Source organism: Echinops telfairi, unplaced genomic scaffold, assembly GCF_000313985.2.
Source record: "Echinops telfairi isolate 266 unplaced genomic scaffold, ASM31398v2 ScPeMD7_7468;HRSCAF=8506_0, whole genome shotgun sequence".
In the NCBI taxonomy this organism is placed as follows: Eukaryota; Metazoa; Chordata; class Mammalia; order Afrosoricida; family Tenrecidae; genus Echinops; species Echinops telfairi.
In genome coordinates, this window is record NW_022111369.1 from 2,496,365 (window position 1) to 2,518,922 (window position 22,558).

The 22,558-nt window shown below is 39.8% G+C and overlaps 1 protein-coding gene across 34 annotated transcripts in view; it reads right to left on the minus strand.

Moving 5' to 3' along the window:
* Positions 1–22,558, minus strand: part of ANK2 (ankyrin 2) — a 402,581-nt gene that overhangs the window by 231,012 nt on the left and 149,011 nt on the right. For all 34 annotated transcript variants that reach the window (XM_045284229.1, XM_045284255.1, XM_045284253.1 and 31 more), the window contains exon 2: positions 10,964–11,065. In XM_045284229.1, coding sequence (XP_045140164.1) covers positions 10,964–11,065 — 102 coding nt within the window. The remainder of the gene's footprint in view (positions 1–10,963; positions 11,066–22,558) is intronic.

Here is a 22,558-nt window from a genome sequence, read left to right on the forward strand (position 1 = left end):
GAAACACAGGGAATCCAGGAAAGATAAACCTTCAGGATCACAATTGAGAGTAACCATACCAGGAGGATAAGTGGAAGGTGGGGGGAGAAAGGGGAGACCAATGACAGTGATCTACCTATAACCCCCTCCCATGGCAATGGACAACAGAAAAGTGGGTAAAGGGAGACATCGGTCAGTGTAAGACACGAAAAAACAATAATAATTTATAAATTATCAAGGGTTTAGGAGGGAGGGAGGGAAGGAGGGAGGGGAATAAATTAGGAGCTGATAACAAGGGCTCAAGTAGAAAGAAAATGTTTTGAAAATGATGATGGCAGCAAATAATGTGCAAATGTGCTTGACACGATGGATGGATGTATGGATTGCGATAAGAGTTGTACGAGCCCCCAATAAAATGATTCATTAAGATAATTTTTAAAAAGCTCTTTCCAATACACATATGAGTGTCTATTGATTTGTTTCTCTAATCTACCCAGACTAACACAATCATGATGATCCACAACCGGAAACCAACCAGTGTTTCTTTCCATTGTGCATGGAGTTGTCATGGGGCAAGGCTGACTTGATGTCAGCTAGCAATCCCAGCACAGCTTTCTAACAGGCACTTCCTCCGAACAGTTCATAGCTTACTTGTCTCTTCCTTCAGGGTTTCTCTTGACCATGTCATCTGCAATTATACAGGACTCCTCTCCGGATACTCTCCTTCACTGCTACTGTATTTATGTCTCTGCCATATACTACCAATTCACATTCTGAATAGTTTATATTGAGTGATGGTCTCTTTCTTCTTAGACTGTAGATTATAAACTGCATGAGGGCAGGGATTTTTGTCTGCTCTCTACTTCCAGTCCTAGAGAAGTGTCTGCCACATAGTATGCATGTGTGACATCATTGAATAAATGGATAAACAATGATGAACCTGGGTTCAGATTTGGCAGGGCAAAAAACTCTGAGATATGATTTCATATAAATTAGGCAGAGTTGAATGGTTGCCTAGGATTCAGGTATTGAAATGCATGTCTTTGAGATGCAAGAACAAAGGAAGATTTCCAGGATGTACATTACTTTGGTTGCTTTGTTATAGACTAAACCACTGCAACAAAGGACTAAGGAAATAAGACTATCATCACAATAACTTACATGAAGATACCCCTGGCATGAGAGTCACATTTTGGGCATCATGTCATACATCTATATAGATGCACACGGAAAAGAAACTACTCGGGGCTATGGAAAAGCAGTTGGTTAAAAGTCTCTAATAATTACACATAGAACACTAATCAAAAATGGGATTGAAAGTTTCCAAATAGACTTTACTTCAGTACAAAATGACCTGGTACCGAGCACTGACTAGCAGTAACACAATGACGTTCTTAGAAATAATGGCACAGAATCCCAAAATTAAAAGGCACACTTTTCCAGAACCAAGGCTTCACGTTTTGCTTTTTCTAAAAGAGGGATCAGTAAGAGAAATGCTACTGAGCCCTGGCTATTTTGTGAGCCCTGAGGAGTCAGGGTGTTGTCATGGTTATGGGTTGGGGTGCTAAATAGGTCAGCTGTTCGAACCCACCATCTGCTCCTCTGAAGAAAGGCAGGGTTTCCCACTCCCATAAAGAGTTACAATTTTGGAAACTTACAGGGGGCAGTTTCACCTGCCCTACAGAGTGGCATGAGTCGGCATGGACTCCCTGGCAGTGAATCTGGTTTGAGTTTGAGTAAGCCCCCGGTGGCACAGTGGTTACTCATTGGGCTGTTAGCCAAAACGGCAGCAGTCTGAACCAGCAGCCACTCCACGGGAGAAAGACGAGGCTTTCTAGACACATAAAGAGTTACAGCCTCAGAAACCCACAGGGCAGTTCGACTTTGACCTAGAGGGTTGCTATAAGTTGAAATCAACTCGTTGACAGTGAGGTTGAAAGCCATTTGGAAAAATATTTGTACCTAATTTAACTGCTTAGAAAACAATATATAGTTAATTTTGTATTTTATTAACTCCATGAATTCGATTATTTTTTGCCTTTTCCAAAGTTCCAAGCTAATGAAATTATTTTGGGCATTTTTAAAGCGAGATCTAAACCAGATGGATCCAAGTGACATTTGTAAAAAAGATTTTAGTTCCAGAAAAATATTTTAGCACAGTACAGCCCAGATTAACAGTAACCTTTACCAAATTGCTATGAAATATGGCCATCTTTATTTGAGGGCACAAACTCTGATATTAACAAGCTACCTTTGCGAGAGGAGAGGTCAAGAGCCAGTATCAGAAGATGACAGTACTATTATAATATGTATTATCATTTTAATGAAAGTCCACGGAGCATTTGCTCTGTTAATCATTTTGCAAACAGCTCATTTAATCATCCCAGCAGTTTGATGACCAAAATGTTGTTATCCTTGTGGTTTTATAACTGAGGAAACGGAGGTCTAGAGAAGTCGAATGCTGTGGGTCATAAGGCTGTTGATCCATTAATGGGTTAGTGACTAGAATGTGACTTTGGGGTCCAGCACCCAGGTTTCTAATGTTTTAGGGTCTGAGCCTCACGATGTGACCATATGCTAAAGTCATTGTTGGCGGTACCTCCTTCTTTATAAAGGGCTGGTATTTTTGGATCATTTGTATGATTTTGAAAATGGTGCTTTTACCTTACCTTCTGCTTTTAAGAGAGAAAAACAAGCTTTAATGGATAATTCTGCATATTATATCTTAGTGGTGCACGGTCAAGGCCAAAGATAATCACAAAGATAAAAAAGGTCAAGGCCAAAGAACTATTAACATTTTGTGCCTAAGATGATGTCCACTAAATGATAAATGATAGCTCTTCCTTTTGAAGTCACTATAATAGAACCAATACATTTTACATTGAATCTTCTGGGACTTTTATTGACTTGGAATCAGCTATATATATTTATGACAAGGTTATAAACTCTATTTATAATGCCTTGATGCTAACTTAGCTTACAATACTATTATATCATGGCCAATTACTAAACAGATAAGAAAAGAGAATTACTTATGAAATTATTTCAAAAACATGGAGTGAATGATAAAATTTCTTCTCTTTTTGGAATGTGCCAGAGATTTTAAGATTAAGTAAGTTATTAATATAAGATTTTTAAGAAAATGAAGCAGTATACCACAAATTAATAACTATTTGGAAATGTAAATTTTATTTTAATTTGCAGGGGTTTTTTGCTGTGCTGAATTTATTAAAATTCCTCATAATCTTTAAATGATTAGAAACAAGAGTATTTTTAGATTTAATTTTAAATTTTATGTGAATCTAATTTTATATACTTAATTTCAATTTTGCAAAGTTTATAAAATCCATTTTATAAAGAAAAAATTCACCCAACTTAAGAAATCTTAGCACGCCAACACATGTAATATTTTTGGAACACTGGGGCAGCCAGATTGCTTTTCATTGAGAAATACAACAAGGTACAGAAAGTCCTGTTTCTATGATGTATGTCATAAAGCTCCCCAGGAAGTCAGACTTAGAACCAAAACAAAACTAAACCAATCCCAACCCAGGGCCATGGAGTCAATTTCCACTCATAGCCACCCAATAGCACGGATGGTTATAAATAGCTTCACACAGTTACCAAATCTACAATATTGATGGAAGCAGACTCCTCGTCTTTTTTCTTGTAGAGTGACTAGTGAGTTTGAACTACTGACCTTTTGGCCAGGACCCAACACTTACCTGAATGATCCGTCAATATGTCTTAGAAGCAAAATAAAGCATACTTGTTTTTTCTGTCCTTTCTCATGTCATATTAAGTTTGAGTATGAACATATAAAATTAGCGATACTTTGACTGAGCGGCTGCCTCTATCGACCTGCTGGTTACTTGGAGTTTCTTTGGTGTTTCTGTCCTACATAGCATTAGATTGTCAGTAGTCGAGGTGCTCTTTGGATTGAAAGTACCTGCTCATCTAGGGGGGAAAGTGGCAGTTAAGGGGAGGAACGCTCACTTTCCATGCTGAAGACTCCTTTGAGAAGGCAGCTCTTCCCCAGGCATACTTTGAGAGCCTGCCTACACAAGGGGCTCCTCCTCAGGTGCTTCGCCTGACAATGTCCAGCTGCTCTTCCTGCGGTTCTCAGTATGTGACCATGTTCTGAGACTGTCCATTAGGTTTTCAATGGCCAGTCCCTAAGAGGAGGACAACCCGGTTCTGTTTAGTCTGTTCTTCGTTTAGAAGCTCTGCTGAAACCTGTTCACCTTGGGCGACCCTGCTGACACTTGAAATACAGGTGACATAGATTTCAGCATCACAGCAACACTCAGGCCACCACCCGATGACAAATTCCTAGAGAAGAAATAGCTGAAAATATCTACTAATGAGCAGAACATAGAATGTATAAAGTATGATTCTAGGAAAATTGGAAGTTATTGTTAAAAAGACAGGAAAGAAAGAAAACATCAAAGGGGATTGCTGAGGAGACTCTGAAACTTGCTCTGGGTCAGAGAAAAGCAAATGGAAGAAAGGATGAAGCAAGAGAGCTGAATAGAACGTTTCCATATGTAGCTTGAGAGGAAAAAATAAAGCATTATAATGAAATGTGCAAAAAGAAAGAAATGTGCAAAGACCTTGATTTAGAAAAAAAGATAAGGAAGAATATACTCAGCATATATCAAGCTGAAGAACTGAAGGCAAAAAAAGTAAGCCTTGAGTTGTTATTGTAAAAGATTCTATGGGCAACATAAACAATGAAGCAGGAAATATCAAAAGAAATTGTAAGGAATATAGTTATTGTCCCAAAAGGAACTAATTGACTTTCAAGCATTTCAAGGGTAGCATATGATCATGAACCAGTGGTAATAAGAAATACATTTAAGCTTCATTTGAAGGCATTAGCAAAAAACAAGGTTCCAGGAATTGATAAGACTAACAATAGAAATATTTCAAAACACTGATAAAGCACTGGAAGCCCTTGCTCACCTCTGCCAAGAAATATGGAGGACAGTTATTTGGTCAACTGATGGGAAGAGATTTGTACTCATTCCAAAGAGAAGTGACCCAACATACTGTGGAAATTATCAAAGAATATGATTAATATCACATGCAAGAACATTTTGTGGCAGATCATTCAACACTAATTGCAGCTTTATATCAACAAGGAGCAGCCATGGATTCAAGCCAGACTCAGGACAGAACAGGGAACCAGGGATATCATTGATGAGGAAAGATGGATCTTGGTTGAAAGCAGAGGACACCAGAAAGGTGTTTACTTGTGTTTTATAAACTATGCAAAAGTATCTGACTGCGTAGATCATAGCAAACTATGAAGAGCATTGAGAAGAATGAGAATTCCAGAACACTCCATTGTGCTCCTGTGAGACCTGTACAATGATCAAGAACAAGACAAGGGTATGCTGCATGATTTAAAATCAGGAAAGATGTGCGTGTCTGGGTTGGATCCTCTCACCCTACTTATCCAGTCTTTTTGCTGAACAAATAATCCAAGGAGCTGGACTATACGAAGAAGAACTCAGAATCAGGACCAAAGAAAGTTTTAGTACCAACTTTTCATATGCAGATAACAAAATCTTGCTTCCTGAAAGGAAAGAGGAGATAAAGCACTTGTTGATGAAGATCAAAGATTGAAGCCTTTCGTTTGAATTACAATTTAATATAAAGGAAAAAAAAACCTTGACAACTGAGCCAGTAGCTAATATCATGATAAGTGGAGGGAAAACGGAGTTGGCACGGGCTCTGTCTTGCTCGGATCCACAAAGTTCACGGAAGCAGTGTTCAAGAAGTCAAGTGGAATAGTGCATTGTGCAAATCTGCCACATGAGTTCTCTTGCAGTCTTGAAGTGTGTGTCTAACACTTTGAGGATTAAGGGGTTTTCAATCACCTCGTATGTATGTGAAAGTTGGTCCTTGAAGACTGAACAAGAATTGATGCATTTGAATGACTGTGTTGTCGAAGAAGACGAAAAATACTGGAGACAGCCTGGGAGTTAGCATTCTGCCTTGGGAAAAGTACAACCAGAATGCTCCATGGAAGTTAGATGGCAAGACTTTGGACATGTTATAAAGAAAGACAAGTCCCCGGAGAAAGTTATCACGCTTGGTTAAGTAAGAAAAATTGAAGACCCTTGATGAGATGAACAGACACAGTGGCTCCAACAATGAGCTCAAGCGTAACAATTGTGAGGATGGCGCGGGGTCAGGAAGTGTTTCCTTCTGGTGTACATAGGTGTGCGGTGAGTCGAAACCCACTGGACGCCACCTAACACCAATGTCCATTTCTTTATAACACCCACCACAGGGGAGAGCGGGCCATGTAAATAAAGCATAGAGGACTGTAACTCAGGATGTGGTAAGTTTTGCCACTTCCTTCTGTGTAAGAGAGCCATCTCAGAAGCAGGACCAGAAATTCCACTGAGTGTCAGGAAAGGAGTGGAGTACTTTTGGGATCCCTGCCCAAAGTGGTAGAGGGAGCAAGGTTACAGAGGCCAAGGCACAGAAACCATGAGACAGAACAGAGGAGCTGGGTGACACAGAGAACTTGAGGCAGTGAGGTAAGAAGACAGGCGGGCTTCCTGGCCCACTGGAGAGGAGGCCAAGAGGTCATGTGGCAGAGGGACTGAGGGCAAGAAAGAGACTTGATGGCTGGCAGAGAAGTGATGCTGGGGATCAAAGACGTTATCCTTGAGGTGCGCTGGTCCTGGATGGTGACAACCTGCTAATGTCTCTAATACATCCCTATAATCATGAGTATTTGCTGAGAATTCTATGTTGACTACAATGAATTCCCAAATCCAGCAGAGAACTAGAGGGTTGTAGGTGGAACAGGTGGTGTCAGAATAGACAGGATAAAGAAAAACAGGGGGTGAGAGGTCTGATCTCTGCCTTGTGCCAATCAGACATGAAGTGGGATTCTCCTTCTCCCTTGTGTAGCCAGAGATCAGATGTGGCCGCCACACCATTTCCTCAAGTATGTCGTTCGAGTTCTTCACTACTCCCTGCATGAGCATTGCTTGAGCATTGCTTGTGGATCCAAGCAAAATGAAACCCCTCACAACTTCCATCTTTTGTCCATCTATCATGACGTTGTCTATTCGACCAGTTGTAAAGATTTTCATCTGCTTGAGGTTGAGGTGTCATCCATACTGAAGGCTGTAGTCTTTGCTATTCATCAGTAAGTGCTTCAAATCCTCCTGTCTTTCTTTTTTCTTTTTTAATCATTTATGAGGGGCTCATACAACTCTTATCACAATCCATACATACATCGATTGTGTAAAGCGCATTTGTACATTCATTGCCCTCGTCATTCTCAAAACATTTCCTCTCCACTTAAGCCCCCGGCATTAGGTCCTCATTTTCCCCCTCTCTCATGAGCCCTCCCTCCCTCATGAGCCCTTGATAATTTATAAATTATTATTTTGTCATATCTTGCCCTGTCTGACGTCTCCCTTCACCCACTTTTCTGTTGTCCGTCCCCCAGGGAGGAGGTCACATATAGCTCCCTGTAATCGGTTCAAGAAGTAAAGTGGGATCATCTGCATATTGTAGGTTTTTAATGAGCCTTCTGCCCATCCTGATGCAACATTGCTCATAGAGTCTAGCTTTGGGGATTGTTTGCTCAGCAAACAGATTGAACAGGCAGCTTGAAAGAATACAGCCCTAACCCAGACTTTTCCTGATTATAATCCATGTAGCATCATCGTGTGTTCCAAGGGCTACCTCTTGGTCTGTTTACAAGTCTCCTACGAACACAAGGAATGCTCTGGAATTCTCATTCTTCATAAGTTATCCAGAGTTTGCTGTGATCCACATGGTTGAGTGCCTTTCATAACCAATAAAACGCTAGCAAACATCTTTCTGATATCTCTGCTTCCAGCCAAGATCTAAAAGGTGCCAGTAATGATATCCTTTGTTTTGTGCCCTTCTCTGAATCTGGTTTTAATTTCAAATAACTCCCTTTGTGTTCCTGGCTATGTTTTTGAATTGTTTTCAGCAAAATTTTACTTGCAAGTGGTAGTACTGATATTGAATGATGACTTCTGAATTTCATGGCATAGATGTGACTTTCCCAAACTGCATCAATTTGTTCAGGCATTTCAATTGGTATTCCGTCACTTTCTGGAGGCTTGTTTTCAGCTAATGCCTTCAGTGAAGCTGGGATTTCTTCCTACAGTATCATTGGATCTGATCATATGCTAGTTTTTACAAGCAGCGTGAGTAATGTGTCATAATCATATTTTTAAGTTAGAAAAATCACTGGAGGAATAGTGCGGAGAACTGACAAGAATGTACAAGAAGTGACTCAGAAGCACACTGTCATAAAACCCAGGTAAGGGATAATGAGGTGACACAAGTGGACACAAATCTGGATATGAAAGGTATACCAGTAGAAAGGTACTAGGCTAGAATAGGGCAGCAATGAGGGGAAAGAAACTCCTGGGATTTGCCCACTGATGAGGAAATTAGCAGCTAGAAATTTGGAAGGGGAGTAAGTTTTGGAATGAGAAGACTTCAGGTTCAATTTTTGACAAATTGTATTTCAGAGATTTACTTATAATCCTTGGCCTACACTTTGAACATAAATAGGCCCTATTTATAGGCTATAGCTTTGTTATTGATAATTTAGGATCCAGCAGTGAAATTTACCACATATTAATCTAAAATTATCAAGATTATTCACTTCCCCGTGGCTTTTTATCAACACACACAGACACACACCTACGCACTCACACACACACACACACACACACACACAAGCCAAACATTAGACACTTGGCAAACAAAGAAAACATTCTATACTTGGCAAATTATGGTGAATACTGGGGTCTTGTAGACATTTTAATCTGTAGCATAAAATCTTAGTCAAATATAGAGCAAGGAATGTATACCACTGTCCATTGTAGTGCTTTTATTCCCAATAGTCAAGAGGCATTAAAATCTCCAAGTTCCCATGAATAAATAGACAAGATGGGATGCATACACACAGCAGAATAGTACTTAGCAATAAAGAGAAGTGGAGTTCTACTGTATGTTTGAACTTGACGAACCTTCATACATATTATACTGAGTGAAGTAAGTCAGTCACAAAAGAACAAATATTACATGCTCTGACTTATGTGAACTCTCTATAATAAGTAAATACATAGAAACCAAAGTTTATTAGTGGGCACCAGTAGCTAGGGGGAGAAGAAAAGTACTTGTTAATATTTAAAGAATAATGAGTCTCTGTTTAAAGTACTTAAAAGTATTTCGTGGTAATTGTTGAACAAGGCAAATATACACTAAAAATGGTTAATGTGGCAACATTTTGTTATATGTATTTTACCACAATAAAATTATACATATAATCATGTGTGTGTGTGTACGAGAGTGCTTCAAAATTCATGGAGAATGGAATTAAAAGGTATTGAAATTTTTTCCCCCATTATTTTATTGGGGGCTGGTTCAACTCTTATCACAATCCATACATCCGTCCATTGTGTCAAGCACATGTGTACATTTGTTGCCATCCTCATTCTCAAAATATTTGCTCTCAACTTGATCCTTTGGTTTCAGCTCCTCATTTTCCCCCTCGCTCCCCCATCCCTTCTTCTCTCATGAACCCTTGATAATTTATAAATTATTATTATTATTTCAAGTCCTACACTGTCCGATGTCTCCCTTCACCCACTTTTCTGTTGTCCGTCCCCCAGGGAAGGGGTTATAGGTAGATCATTGTGATCGGTTTCCCCTTTCTACCCCATCTTCCCCTTACCCTCCTGGTATCCCTACTCTCTTTATTGGTCCTGAAGGACTTATCTGTCCTAGATTGCCTGTGTTTCCAGTTCCTCTCTGTACCAGTGTACATTTTCTGGTCTAGCCAGATTTGTAAGGTAGAATTGGGATCATGATAGTGGGGGTGGGGTGGGTGGAAGCATTAAAGAAATAGAGGAAAGTTGGATATTTCATGGTTGCTACACTGCACCCTGACTAGCTTGTCTCCTCCCCATGACCCTTCTGTAAGGGGATGTCCAATTACCTACAGATGGACTTTGGGTCTCCACTCTGCACTCCCCCTCCTTCACAATGGTATGAATTTTTCTTCTGGGTGTTTGATGCCTGATACCTGATCCTATCAATACCTTGTGATCACACAGGCTGGTGTGCTTCTTCCACGTGGGCTTGGTTGCTTCTCGGCTAGATGACTGCTTGTTTATAATCAAGCCTTGAAGACCCCAGATGCTGTATCTTTTGATAGCCGGGTACCATCAGCTTTCTTCTGATGAAGTTTTTGAGCCCTCTCATATGAGATTCAAATAATAGCTAAAGCATCTAATACTTTTTACAATCCTCAGTATTAAATTATATAATACTTCATCTAAGCCAACAGTTTCCACTTCTATTTATACTAAATCTTTTTTTTTTAAATAAGGGGGAATTTTAATCATATCTAAATTATAACCATCAGTTTACCCAAGAGTAATAGGCATATAGTGGAGAAGAGAAGAAAATCAGAATCTGGATAACTGGTTTATAAAAAATGATAAGTAAAACACCATTCTCGGTCAATATTCCTGGAAGAGTGACCCAAGACATTTAACAGATCAAATTGACCTTCAATAGCTATCTCATGCGCTATCAACTTTGCCAGCAATATTAGGTCTGAAGCATCTGATGCTGAAAACATTGGTAACAGGATGTAAATGAGGTTTCTGACGTTCAAGTCACTGCTATTTTAGTAGTGGTTCTTGAGTGGGGCTGCCAGTTGCAAGGTCAGCATTTCAAAATCACTAGGAGCTCTGAGGGAGCAAGATCAAGCTTTCTAGTCTCATAGAAATGAGAAGTCTTGGAAACTCATAGGGGAAATTCTAACTGTCGTCTATGATCACTATGAGTGGGCATTGACTCAATGGCTGTGAATTTGGTTTTGGGGGGCACTTGGAATAAATCTAACCAATGATAGTTCTTTCTTTCCTAACATCAATAAGAGCCACCACAGCCTTACCTGATTGCAGGTGTTGATGTCTATGCCTCCCTTCAGATATTCCACTACTTTGTCCAGATTCCCCGCTCTGGCAGCTCGAAGGAAACTTGCATTGCTGTCAGACTGCAAGAGAAAGAAAAGCCTTTGAGTGAGCTGGTGATAAAATAAATGAAAACATACTTACACTGCAACTCAGGAAAGCTTTCACTGCAAAAATTTAAACATTGAATAACTAATTATAAATAATCAATTATGAAAACACTGAATAGCTAGTAAGGAATAATAACTAATTATTTCAGGCAGGTATGAAATTTTTATTTTTAACTCTTGGTTAAACTTGTGTGATGGATTGAGTCTCTTACTGATTTGAAATGTTGCTAAATTGCTAATAAAGAATAGGAAAAACAACCCATGATGATGAAGAGGGTAGAGAAGATGCTATAGTAGACAAGAGGATTTTTATAGCTGTATAGTTCCATAGAGTTCCGTAATGAATTGTTATAAGCACCTAGAAAATTAAGTAAGTGGGGGGCGGGGAGAGGATGAAAATTGATTAGCTGTAGAGAATAAAAAATTGTACAAAAACTCAATCATATTATAGTATGTGCTTGGGTTGTGGTTAATAACGAATAATTTATTGACTACAATTTACTTATAATAATAATAATAATTTATTGACTTCAAGGACCGGGAGGTGTTTCGTCCGTTGTACACAGGGTTGCTGTGAATCAGAACCCACTCGGCACCCGACAACAACAACATTGACGTATAGAATAGTGTGGCGCAATTATACTTCAAGGAAATATATGAAGAAGAAATGTTGAAGATTAAAAGAGAACTAAATTCTCATTCTTCATAGTATTACTTTTAGGAAGTAAATAACTAATTAGCATTTTAAAGTTAATTTTGAAATCTGGGAATGTAAGTACAATGTCCTAACCTACACCGTTCCTAGAGATTTGTTTAAGGTCATTCAAACCCACGAGAGATTTGCTTTGCCATATGAAAAAGTATAAAGCAGGAATAACCAATTGTATTCAAGTCCATTTTACCGCCTGGCAACCCCAGAGGTGTCCGAACAGCACTGCTTCATAGAGTTTTGGTGTTGTGCACAATTCACTGTTTGGGGGAAGGAACTTTGCACAGTGAGTTAGGGTCTCGGGTTATTTTCCTACAATGGGTTCTCTGTGACATTGGTTACAATTTTCACAGTGTGTCAGCACTGTGCTCATTATTCTCTTTCTGTTCATTCTGTTTCCCCTGATCTAGCTTCCTGTCCCCTCTTTAATTCCCCATCTTTGCTTTTGGGTAAATATTGAGAGTTTGGTCCCAAACAGTTAATCGATTGAGGTTTTCCATTACTCATGAGTGATATTGTGTATTTCATATCCTAATATATCGTTTGGGTGAAAAGGGACTTCCAAGAATGGTTTCGGTTTTAGATGAAAGAGATGTTTTAGGAGGAAAAGAAAGACTCGTGAGCATTAGTGGTCCAGGAGCTGCAAGTGAAAACAAGGATGGGAGATCATCTTACACCAACAAGGACAGCCCAGTGAACACCGAACCGAACCACGGCAACCAACAACGCTCATGCGCTGCTAGTGAGTTTGTAAACGTGTACAACCATCGTGGAGCATGACCTGGCTCTACCTCAAACAACCGGGTGTAGACATTCCACGGGACCCGGGAGGACCTTTGCTTGGTGAGAACCCTACGGAAGGAAGAGACATAACACAAACAGACACATGCACGCTCATGTCCGTTGAAATACTCTCGGCAATTGAAAAACGGTGGAAAATAGCCCAAATGTCCATCGTAGGAAAACAGATAAAAAAATTTTGGTACATAGACACAAGGAAATAGTATGCATCAACACCGCCCCCCCCAAAAAAAAAAAAAATGATGAGACACCTCATGGCATGTGTGGACCTGGAAAGCATGTGCTGAGTGAAAACATTAAGCCAATCACAAAAAGACAAATACTTTTTCCAAAAACGAGCACTGAACCGGCTCCTTGAGCAGGTGCATTGTCGTGGAGGCAAACCCAGCCCCCCGTCTGCCACACATCAGGCCCTTTTTTGTGATACGGTGTTCAGGAAGTTGACGACTGTCCAGAATAAGGCTTGTCATCAATAGATATTTTCACCTTTTTTAAAACAAGAAAACCACTCTTTTCTTCTTTTTTTCACAGGCGCCCGATGCGGGCTCCTGACCCAAAGACACGATACGTTTCGCGCACCTAAGACCCCGCGCGGACAACCACTCTTATACTTAATGTTTTTTCCCATAGTGCCCGCCTTGTACGCTGTATTCAATATTACTGCAGTTTCTGCGGCATTTTCCCCATGCAGGGGACAAAACTTCACAGCTGCACACTGTTCTCTTAAATCGGCCGTCGCAAAAATCGAGGTTCCAGCGGAAACTGCTTTCATGAAAAAATTCACTGGGACCAGAGCTTCCCAGGCGACGCCACTGGTGCAGAGCGAGTTGCTCAATGTTTGCCGAATGAAAGCTCCATCCAGCGGGGCTTTTTTCCATTTGGTTTGTTTGTTTTTTTGGGGGAGTGTGTGTGTGGGGGGGATTAATCGAACATGAGACCATTACTATAAGGATGAAAATCAAGACAGGCGTTCATACTAAAGAGAACAGACGTGGGACTTTGCCGAGGATGAGAGCGCAATTGGGGAGACACGAAGCAGTGGTCTAGAAGGTGGACGGTATTAACTTGGGTGGAATGGTAGACAGCGATTCCTAAGAGCGAGAAGCGAAATCAGAAGTAGGGGTGGGATAGCGTATGGGGTGGGATGATGAATGATCTGAACTGTTGTATGCAACGTTGATGGTCTGAAATGTAATCCACCCCCTTACCTAATTCAAAAGAAAAATACATTTAAAAGGTGAGTATCTTGGAGAGATCGTCTTGGGGGTTCTTCCAGTCTGGATCTGTTCAGTACGTCTCCTATTTTATTTTTTACGAACTTGAAGGTTTTCTTCTGTTTCTCTCCTATTCTAGCGGAGACCTTCGATTGTACCCCTGGACAGAGTGGTTGGTAGGTGTTTTGGTCTCCGGTGAGAAGTCACAGTTGTGGGTGGGTTTCTTCCTTGAACCTTTGGATTCCTTCATTCTCTTTTATTCCAGACAAGCAGCGATCACCAATTTCTCCTTCTTCTTCTCCTTCTTCTTTTTAAAATCATTTTACTAGAGGCTTGTACAACTCTTATCACAATCCATACATCCATCCATTGTGCCAAGCACATTTGTACATTTATTGCCATCATCATTTTCAAAACATTTTCTTTCTACTTGAGCCCTTGTTACCAGCTCATTTTCCCCCTCCCCCCCACCCTCCTTTCCTTATGAACCCTTGATAATTTATAAATTATTATTATTTTTTCATGTCTTACACTGATCAATGTCTCCTTTCACCCACTTTTCTGTTGTTCATCCCCCTGGTTGCTTACTAACTTTTAAGATCCCAGGGGCTACTAACCAAGTGAGGGCATCGAATGTTAACTTTATGACCTATATTATGCCAATTGACTACGTTATCCCATGAGACTGTGGCACTAAGCCCTTCGATCTAGTCACCCAGATTCACCAGTTGTTTGTTTATGTCTAGAAAGTCTCTGTAATTGTGCCTCCACTGTGCTTTATTGTATCTCAAACATGCAGCACACACTGACATGTATTTCCATATGTCTATCCATACACAAGGAGCCCTTGTGGCATAGTGGGTTATGAATTGGGCCGCTAACTTCAAGGTCAGCAGTTCAAAACACCAGCCACTCTGACGGTGAAAGATGAGGCTTTCTGCTCCATAAAGAAATACCGCTTTAGAAAGCCCCAGGGACGGCTCTGTTTTGTCCTATGGGGTGCTGTGAGTTGAAATCCACTCCGTGGAAGACAGGGTAATGCATTTACATATATGTACACGCATATACATACACTTACACTGTATGCACTGTTATGTGTTGGGCTACAATCCACATGGTCAGCAGTTCGAAACGACCAGCAGCTCTGAGGGAGAAATTCTGGGCTTTCTACTTTCATAAACAGTGATAGTCTCAGAACGCCACAGGGGAGTCATTCTGAGTCAGCATTGACTCAATGGCAATCCATTTCTTTTTCTGGTTTATACATCTGGAACCTCATACATGGGTTTTGGGCTATTGTTAGCATTACAGTTTTTATTATGTTCTAGCATTTACTAAAAGTGTCTCTTTTACTGGTATATTTCTGTGTGTCTTCATTTTCTTTGGCCAGGCTGGGCAGACATCATCTTTATTTTGTAGTGTCTCTCCCATCCCTGAAAATAATGCTTCTACTATTTAGAAAAGGGCTTGCCACACCCTAGGGAACAGTTCTCTGTCATACGGAGTCACGTTCCACTCCACAAGGGTTAGGGTTTGGCTCATGCCAAGCCAAAACAGAGTCATAAAACTAAAAGCAATCAAAACTCCCTTAACTCGTTGTTTTTCAGAAGAGCCTGTGGGAGAGTGCTGGGTACGGGTGACGTGGCAGCCCCAAGTCTTCATTATCCAGGAATAACAGAAAGCACCAAGGATGCTTTGATAAAAGAGGGCAGCACTGGTGGGCAGGTGTGGACTAAGTCAAGGTTGATTGTTGAGCCCAGTGATTTTGAAAAAATAAGATTAAGTTTAAACCAGCTGTCATGACACCAGACTACAATCTCTTGGCAAAGATGATCGCTCTTCATGGAGAATGCATTGTATATTTTCCATATGAAAATCTGATCCTGGGATAACTGGCTGAGTGATACCCATGGAAATTATCAAAGAAGGTTACTCCAGAGACCTAGCTACAGTCATCCAACATGATTAAAAATCTTGACTTTTAGACCTTGATGTGATCATGATAATAAATTGCATAAAAATTCCAAGACACGCAGATAACAACTACATATCTTTCTTGAAAGATAACATTGATGATATAGCATTTGACTAATGAGAAAACTTAAGATGCAGAGGAACATAGTTTATCTAATAGGACGTGAGGTCTAGGTTTGGTGCTTTTGAATCAAGCAGTCTACTCACAAGGCTATACTGTCCCCCTCCCTTTAAGAATGTTCCTGGCAGGGACTCTTGGCGACTTTGTCAGGGCTATTTATTATAACATGTGATGAGGTACATGTGATGATGGAAATGGAAGTGTTTTCCCTGGGAGTCTCAAATATGGAATTATTTGCATGCTATTAAAATGATTTATGCAGGGGAAGACTAAAATCCTAAGTTACCTCACATTTAACCCAAATCTCAGAATGGCTTATGTGTTCTCACATTTGAGACAGAATTTATTAACAGCTGTGAGGGGAAACTGAAATCTCTGTGTCTGAAATCCATTCTTCAGAAATGGTTTGTGTATGATTAATATCTCATAGTTCTTCCCTCTCCCTACACCCTTACAATGCCTCGCTCCTCATTCTTCCTGAGAGCTGTGCCCATGGCAAAGTGCCCCAAGTCTACCCGCAATGCTGCAGTGTTGGAGCTGTGACTCATTTCCAAATGCCTGTTCTAGGAAATTATCCCGCTTTTCACAGCAAATTCTAAATTTTAGGATAATTTTCCACTTTCAGGGTTCGTGCCGCAGCACTTAAAAATGAAACGTGACACGGGGCACTATGTAATATCAATATCCCACAGGAACATGGCTTTGGTAGCTACAAAATAACAAAAACAAAACACCACTAGTCATAGAAAATATGAAAATACCATTTCATCACATACATGGTTTCAGAAATAAATCTATATACTATGTATTTTATTTAACATTTTTTTCCTAGAAAGTATTCCCAATTTGTGCCTGAGACAAATATGTATAGTTGATACTTATTAGCATTTATATGGGCCAGACCCATAGACAAAGGAGTCTCATGCATTCTCCCATTAGTATTCACAATAATAATACAAATAAAGAGGTTTATACAGTTCCTAAAGTCGCACAATTATTTAGTGAGAAACCTAGGGTTTAACTCAGGTTCATCAGATATGAGCTAAAAGTCATAGTCCCTCCTCCAAACCATCAGAGCACGTGGCGCTCCAGAATGCGCACCTGTGAGCCCCAGGAAAACCCTCCAACTACAGTTTTGGCCTTGATCTACACATTTGCTTTGTAATTCATGGCACTTGACAAATAGACTGTCTCACCTGGAGAGGGAATTCTTGAATACTACCTGTCCTCACATTCATCACCATATATAGACACCGCAGAAAGCTGAGCCCAGAGTCGAGGCAAACTGCCTTGCAAACGTATTTAGTCACGAACGAGAAGGCCTCTGTTTGCCCGATTTAAACAATTAAACTCGGGAAAATGTCAGATGAGCTGATTGCCAGAAAGGGATACCATGACACAGACGAGGTAGAGACACCGGGAGACACCAATGTGGGAGTTTAGGCGATGGCTTTGATCTGAAGGCACAGTATGTATGCAGCCGCCATTCCCTGCTCCTCACTTAGGAATGAGGCATGGGGTTGAGGGCTGCTTTTGCCCTAACATAATCATATGTTTTCCTGTTTGGATTTTTGTGTGTGAAGCAAATGTTTAGTAAGTGGATACAAGTCAAAGAGAAGAATAACATCCAAGCTGTCCTGGCAAAGACCCTTTGAAAAGTAGAGTGGTAAATAATTTAAGCTTAACTTGGATTTTCTGGAAACCTGTTAAGGGATTTAGTTTGCATTACATGCAAGTATTTTTATAAAACAGTCTAAGTACATGAGTTTCAAGGGAAGAATTACATTGAGGCTATAGATACTGGCCTTACTGATTGTCATATGTTTATATTTGCATCAAACTGTACATGATTCTCCCCATTGCACACAAAGACACGCACACCCTCCACTACAATGAGGTCAAGCTGTGATTAAAGCTCTTGATGCAAGAGCTTAGGATAAACACGAGTCACTCAGGCTATCTCCGATCAATACGGAGATGAAAGAGCATTCTAGGACTGTGGAGAGAGATGCACCAATTTTTACCCTAATAGGCTTCCCTCTAATGATAAGAATAAAAGGGGATTTTTGTTCTTATTTTTTATTATTTTAAATTTAGTGAAGGGGAGAAACATACTTTCAAGATACATAGACTTTGGTTAGCAAACCAAAAAACAAAAACACATTTCTTTGCTCAACCAGAAGTTTTCATACATCAAAGCACAGCACAGGGAACATGAGGCAATAGCAAAGCCTTTGTGGGAAAGTCTCCCATAGATTTATAACTGGCCTCTTTCCTGCTTTCTCTCCCTAGGACCCCCAAGCACTACAACCAATTGTACTCTTGCTTATAAAAGTCTGACTCTGGACAAGGAATTCAAAAGCTGCGTCCCCTCTGTTTTAACCTGCACCAGATGGGGGGTCATGAAAATATGCCAAGAAAGAAAGATTTCCTCTTAAATTCTTCTTGATATGGTTCTGTACATTTCTGTGTGTTTGAGTGTTGGACAAACAGGATATCTTTCTTTTCACCCAGCAGGGTGGACATGAAAGGAGAGAGGAGGAATGTGCATTCACAGAGCCACATTATTTCCTAACAGACTGCTTCCCACACTAGGTCACAGGACATACTCATGGGGTCCATGAATTTGCTAGTAGATTTTTTAGTTTTAGACTCTGGGTTTTCATTTCAAATAGAACCTAATAAGGAAAATATAACATACGTAAAGTCATAAGAATGGCCATCTTATAATTGAATCTAACTGTATAATTCTGGTATATTCCTTTGTGTTTATAATTCAATATATTTACTAGATGACCTACATATAGATACCTGGATTGAAAATGTCTTAGACAAGTTACAAAGAGAATAAAATGCGCCAGAGTTTGGTCATCATACCTACAGATGGACCCAGACTTGTGGCTCATTGTTGTGTTATAAGATCCAACTTGCCCAGGCCATTGAGACTGAGTGCTCTAGAAAACCCACAATGAGACAGTCTTCACCAGTTCCAGCATTTGTCTAATTCAAGCTGCACCACAATGCTAATTTCATCAAGCAGATAGCGTTTTAAATGATTATCAAGTGGCACACCATTACAACTGACATCAGCTAATTTATCTGACAAGTTTTACTATCTGGAAGTAGGAAACAAAATCCTAAACTTACTAACAACTCTTTGTGCAATATGCTTACTAAAAATTGTGAGTCTTTATATAATTTTATCAAAGTCAAATTCAGAAACACATTTGCTGTAGAACTCTGAGATTAACTTTTTACTATTATATCAACTATCTGTAATTTATCAGTGGCTAAAAAGACAAGAAGATTTCTTCAATGCTCTTTAACATTGAATCGCTAAAACAAAGGAAGAAATGATGGTGTAACAAAGCTGAACAAAAGAGCCCAAAGAGCACCAGGAAACAAAAAAGAAATTATTATAATTAAACGTGCAAAGGACTGGAGTTAGAAAACTAAAAAAGGCCGCACTGGCATTTCTCAAGCTGAAAAAAAAACAACCAGGAGAAAACCAACCAGCCTTTGAGTTGTAATCCTGAAGGGAAGGAGCTTTGGAGGCACAGTGGCTGAAGCCTTGGGATGCTAAAGGGCAGATCAAAGGCTTGAACCCATCAGCTGCTCCATAGTGAAAAGCCGAGGCAGTCTGCTTCTGTAAAGATTTACAGCCACGCAAACACCATGAAGCTGTTCTTCTCCGTCACACAGACTCACCGCGTGCCAGTGTCTTCCTGACAGGAATGGATTTACGAGCAAATACTGAAGGCTTCAGGAAGCGTAAGAAGAAGATAGAAGGAATACACAGAGAGAATGCACCTAAAAGAACTGATCAAGGTTCAACCATTTTAGTCGGCAGCCTATTGTCAAGCAGGCCACACTACATTGAAAGCATTAACCAGGCTAACTGAAATACAAGGCTCCAGGCACTGATAGAAGACCCACGGAGATGTTTCAACAAATGCACACAATGCTGGAAGAGCTCACTCATATGTGCTAAGAAATTTGAAGACAGCTAGCTACCTAGCCAACCGACGGCAACAGATCCACAATTGTGCCCACTCAAAAGAAAACTAATCCGGTAAAATGCAGACATAATTGAACAATATCACAGGCAAGTAAAATTTTGCTGAATAAAATTTTTAAATGATTTTAGCATATATCAAAAGGGAACTGTTGAGATTTATGAATCCCTTATAAAGATCTTATACTTTGAAAAAAGTGAGATGTAATATTATCCAGCTGTGACAATAGAAATGAAACTACACGTATATGCAACGATAGCAGCACTCAGTCTGCTAAGCACAGAAGTCAGATGCACAAAAATTGAAGCTTTCTGATTTCATTTATTAAAACTCAAAAAATGGTAAAATTAATCAGTCGTGCTAGAGGTCAGGTAGCAGTTTTCTGGAAGGATAGATAAGGGGGCTTCTAGAGTGCTGGCCGTACTCTAATCCAACTTTCTAGTCTGGGTAGCACTAAATAGATGTGTACATATTATGGAAAATATCAGGATAAACATTCACAATGTGTGAATTTTTCATACGTTGTCTACTTACATAAAGGAGCCCTGGGGGTGCTAGGATTGCTAACTGCAAAGTCAGCAGTTCAAATCCACAAGCTGCCCTGAGGGAGAGAGGTAAGGTTGTCTGCACCTGTGTAGGTTCACAGCCTTGGGAACCCTGCCTAAGGTCACTATGTAAGTCTGAGTGAACTTGACACAGAGTGGAGATGGTGCCACCAGAAAATAGGCTGTTCTTAATTTATAAAAGTGGTTACATAAACACCAAAGCCAATACAAAAATCAATATCCAAAAGTCACATGTGTATCCCATGGAGACCATAGGAGATGATTTTTCTAATGCAAATTATGCTACCGATTGACATTATAGTCAGCATATATGTAAGCTATCACATGGTAAAAGACAATACGGACTAGGGATACAATTTTAATCTGTAACCCAAAAGTAGATTTTCTAAGAGTCAAATTCTAGAACCACTTTTTGCTAGTTGCTCTGCCATCTACAAAGGCTTTCTAATTATAAAAACTACATGATTGTACTTGATCATACATTCATTATGTTCTTCATTTCTCCTACATGAAGGCTATTCTACTTTTCTTATCTCTTGCACATGTTGTACAGTTATAGTATGCCCCTGATATGCAAAATCCTTACTCAAAATCTAGGCCCAGAACTGCTGATAAATCCTCTGGGTTAGATATAAGCTAAACAAAGCAAATTTCAGGAGGCAATTATAAGCAATTCCCAGACACTCCTTTTTCTATGACACTATGTTGGGAAATCTAAAAATGGAATCAAACTATTCATAATCCTATTAATGTGAAAATATCCTTTCTCGGAACACAGAAACCCAAACTGGAAAAGAACGGAGGAGATTGCGGCTGTAAGGTCTATTTGATGGTGATTGTGCACTTGACCAGCTCTACCTGCTTTAAGCAATATTCAAAGTCCTATGTATATATAAACTCATTTTCATGACTCCACAGAAGGAAAATCAATTCTTCGCTTGATATTTCATGATACGGTAGAAGTAGCCCTTGATAGTGACTGTTTTGTTGATTTTAGCCAGCCCTCATCAAATGGTCTTATAATTAGACCCGTTCCTAAGATGCTCGGGACCATCAGACACACAAACTTCCACAGAAAAGAGAACTTTTTCAAAGATGGGTGGGAACTTCTTTTAGGGTTCACAATTTTTTTCTTATTGAATTTAGTGGTGAATGGGAAATGTAAGCAACTTCTCATAAGAAAGAACATTGTTGGGCTTTGTCTCTCCCATGTCTTCTAGGCAAGTCTGGGTGCCCACGACTCCACACACCTCATGACTCCGAAGTCCCATCTCTAAAGACAACATGCTCACCTTTTCTGAATTTAGAGCGAAAAGAGTGAGTAGACAGAAATATACATAGCTCCTTTTCATGACAGTTACAATTCTACACTAAGAAAATCAGAGCAGTTATTACCAGAGCTTTAGTATAGGTCAAATTCTATATATTTCAGATATGTGGTTCATATCTGAAAAACATAAAATACCACTGGAAATGCACATGGGAGAACATGGCAATGAAATGCCTCGTTTTTTTCCACGGGATATGATATTCTTTAAGAAATCGTAATTTCATGAAGACATTTAAGACATTACTGCTTCTTTTACATAAGCACCATGGCACTTGCTTAACTCATTAAGCGATTTAATAAGCGTAACAGGCCCTTCCCCCAAAGCCTGCCAGAGTTCCTGGGGAAGGCATATCAATTATAAAAAGAGGACGTCTCTGCTTTGGAGTAGATTTCTCTTATTGTAGAGATACCTTGCAACATCATATTTTCAGTCCAAATACAACCCTAACATCATTTCCTGAAAGGGTCTATATGAATCATTATGCTTACTTTTGCTGCTGCTGTTGTTTACAAGCAAGTTATTTGTTTGAGTTACAAGATAGAAAGAAGTATGGAGGGCAATGTCTGTGGCCCCGTCCTTGGTGGCAGCTCCTCTATGCATTTATAAATACCATTCTTTACACCAGATCACATGACACCCACAAGCTTTTGGGAACATTCTCGCAGCTGTGTAGTATAAAATCATACTGAATGCTTTTAGCAAACGGCCCGATTAAAATTTAGGATTCCCACTCA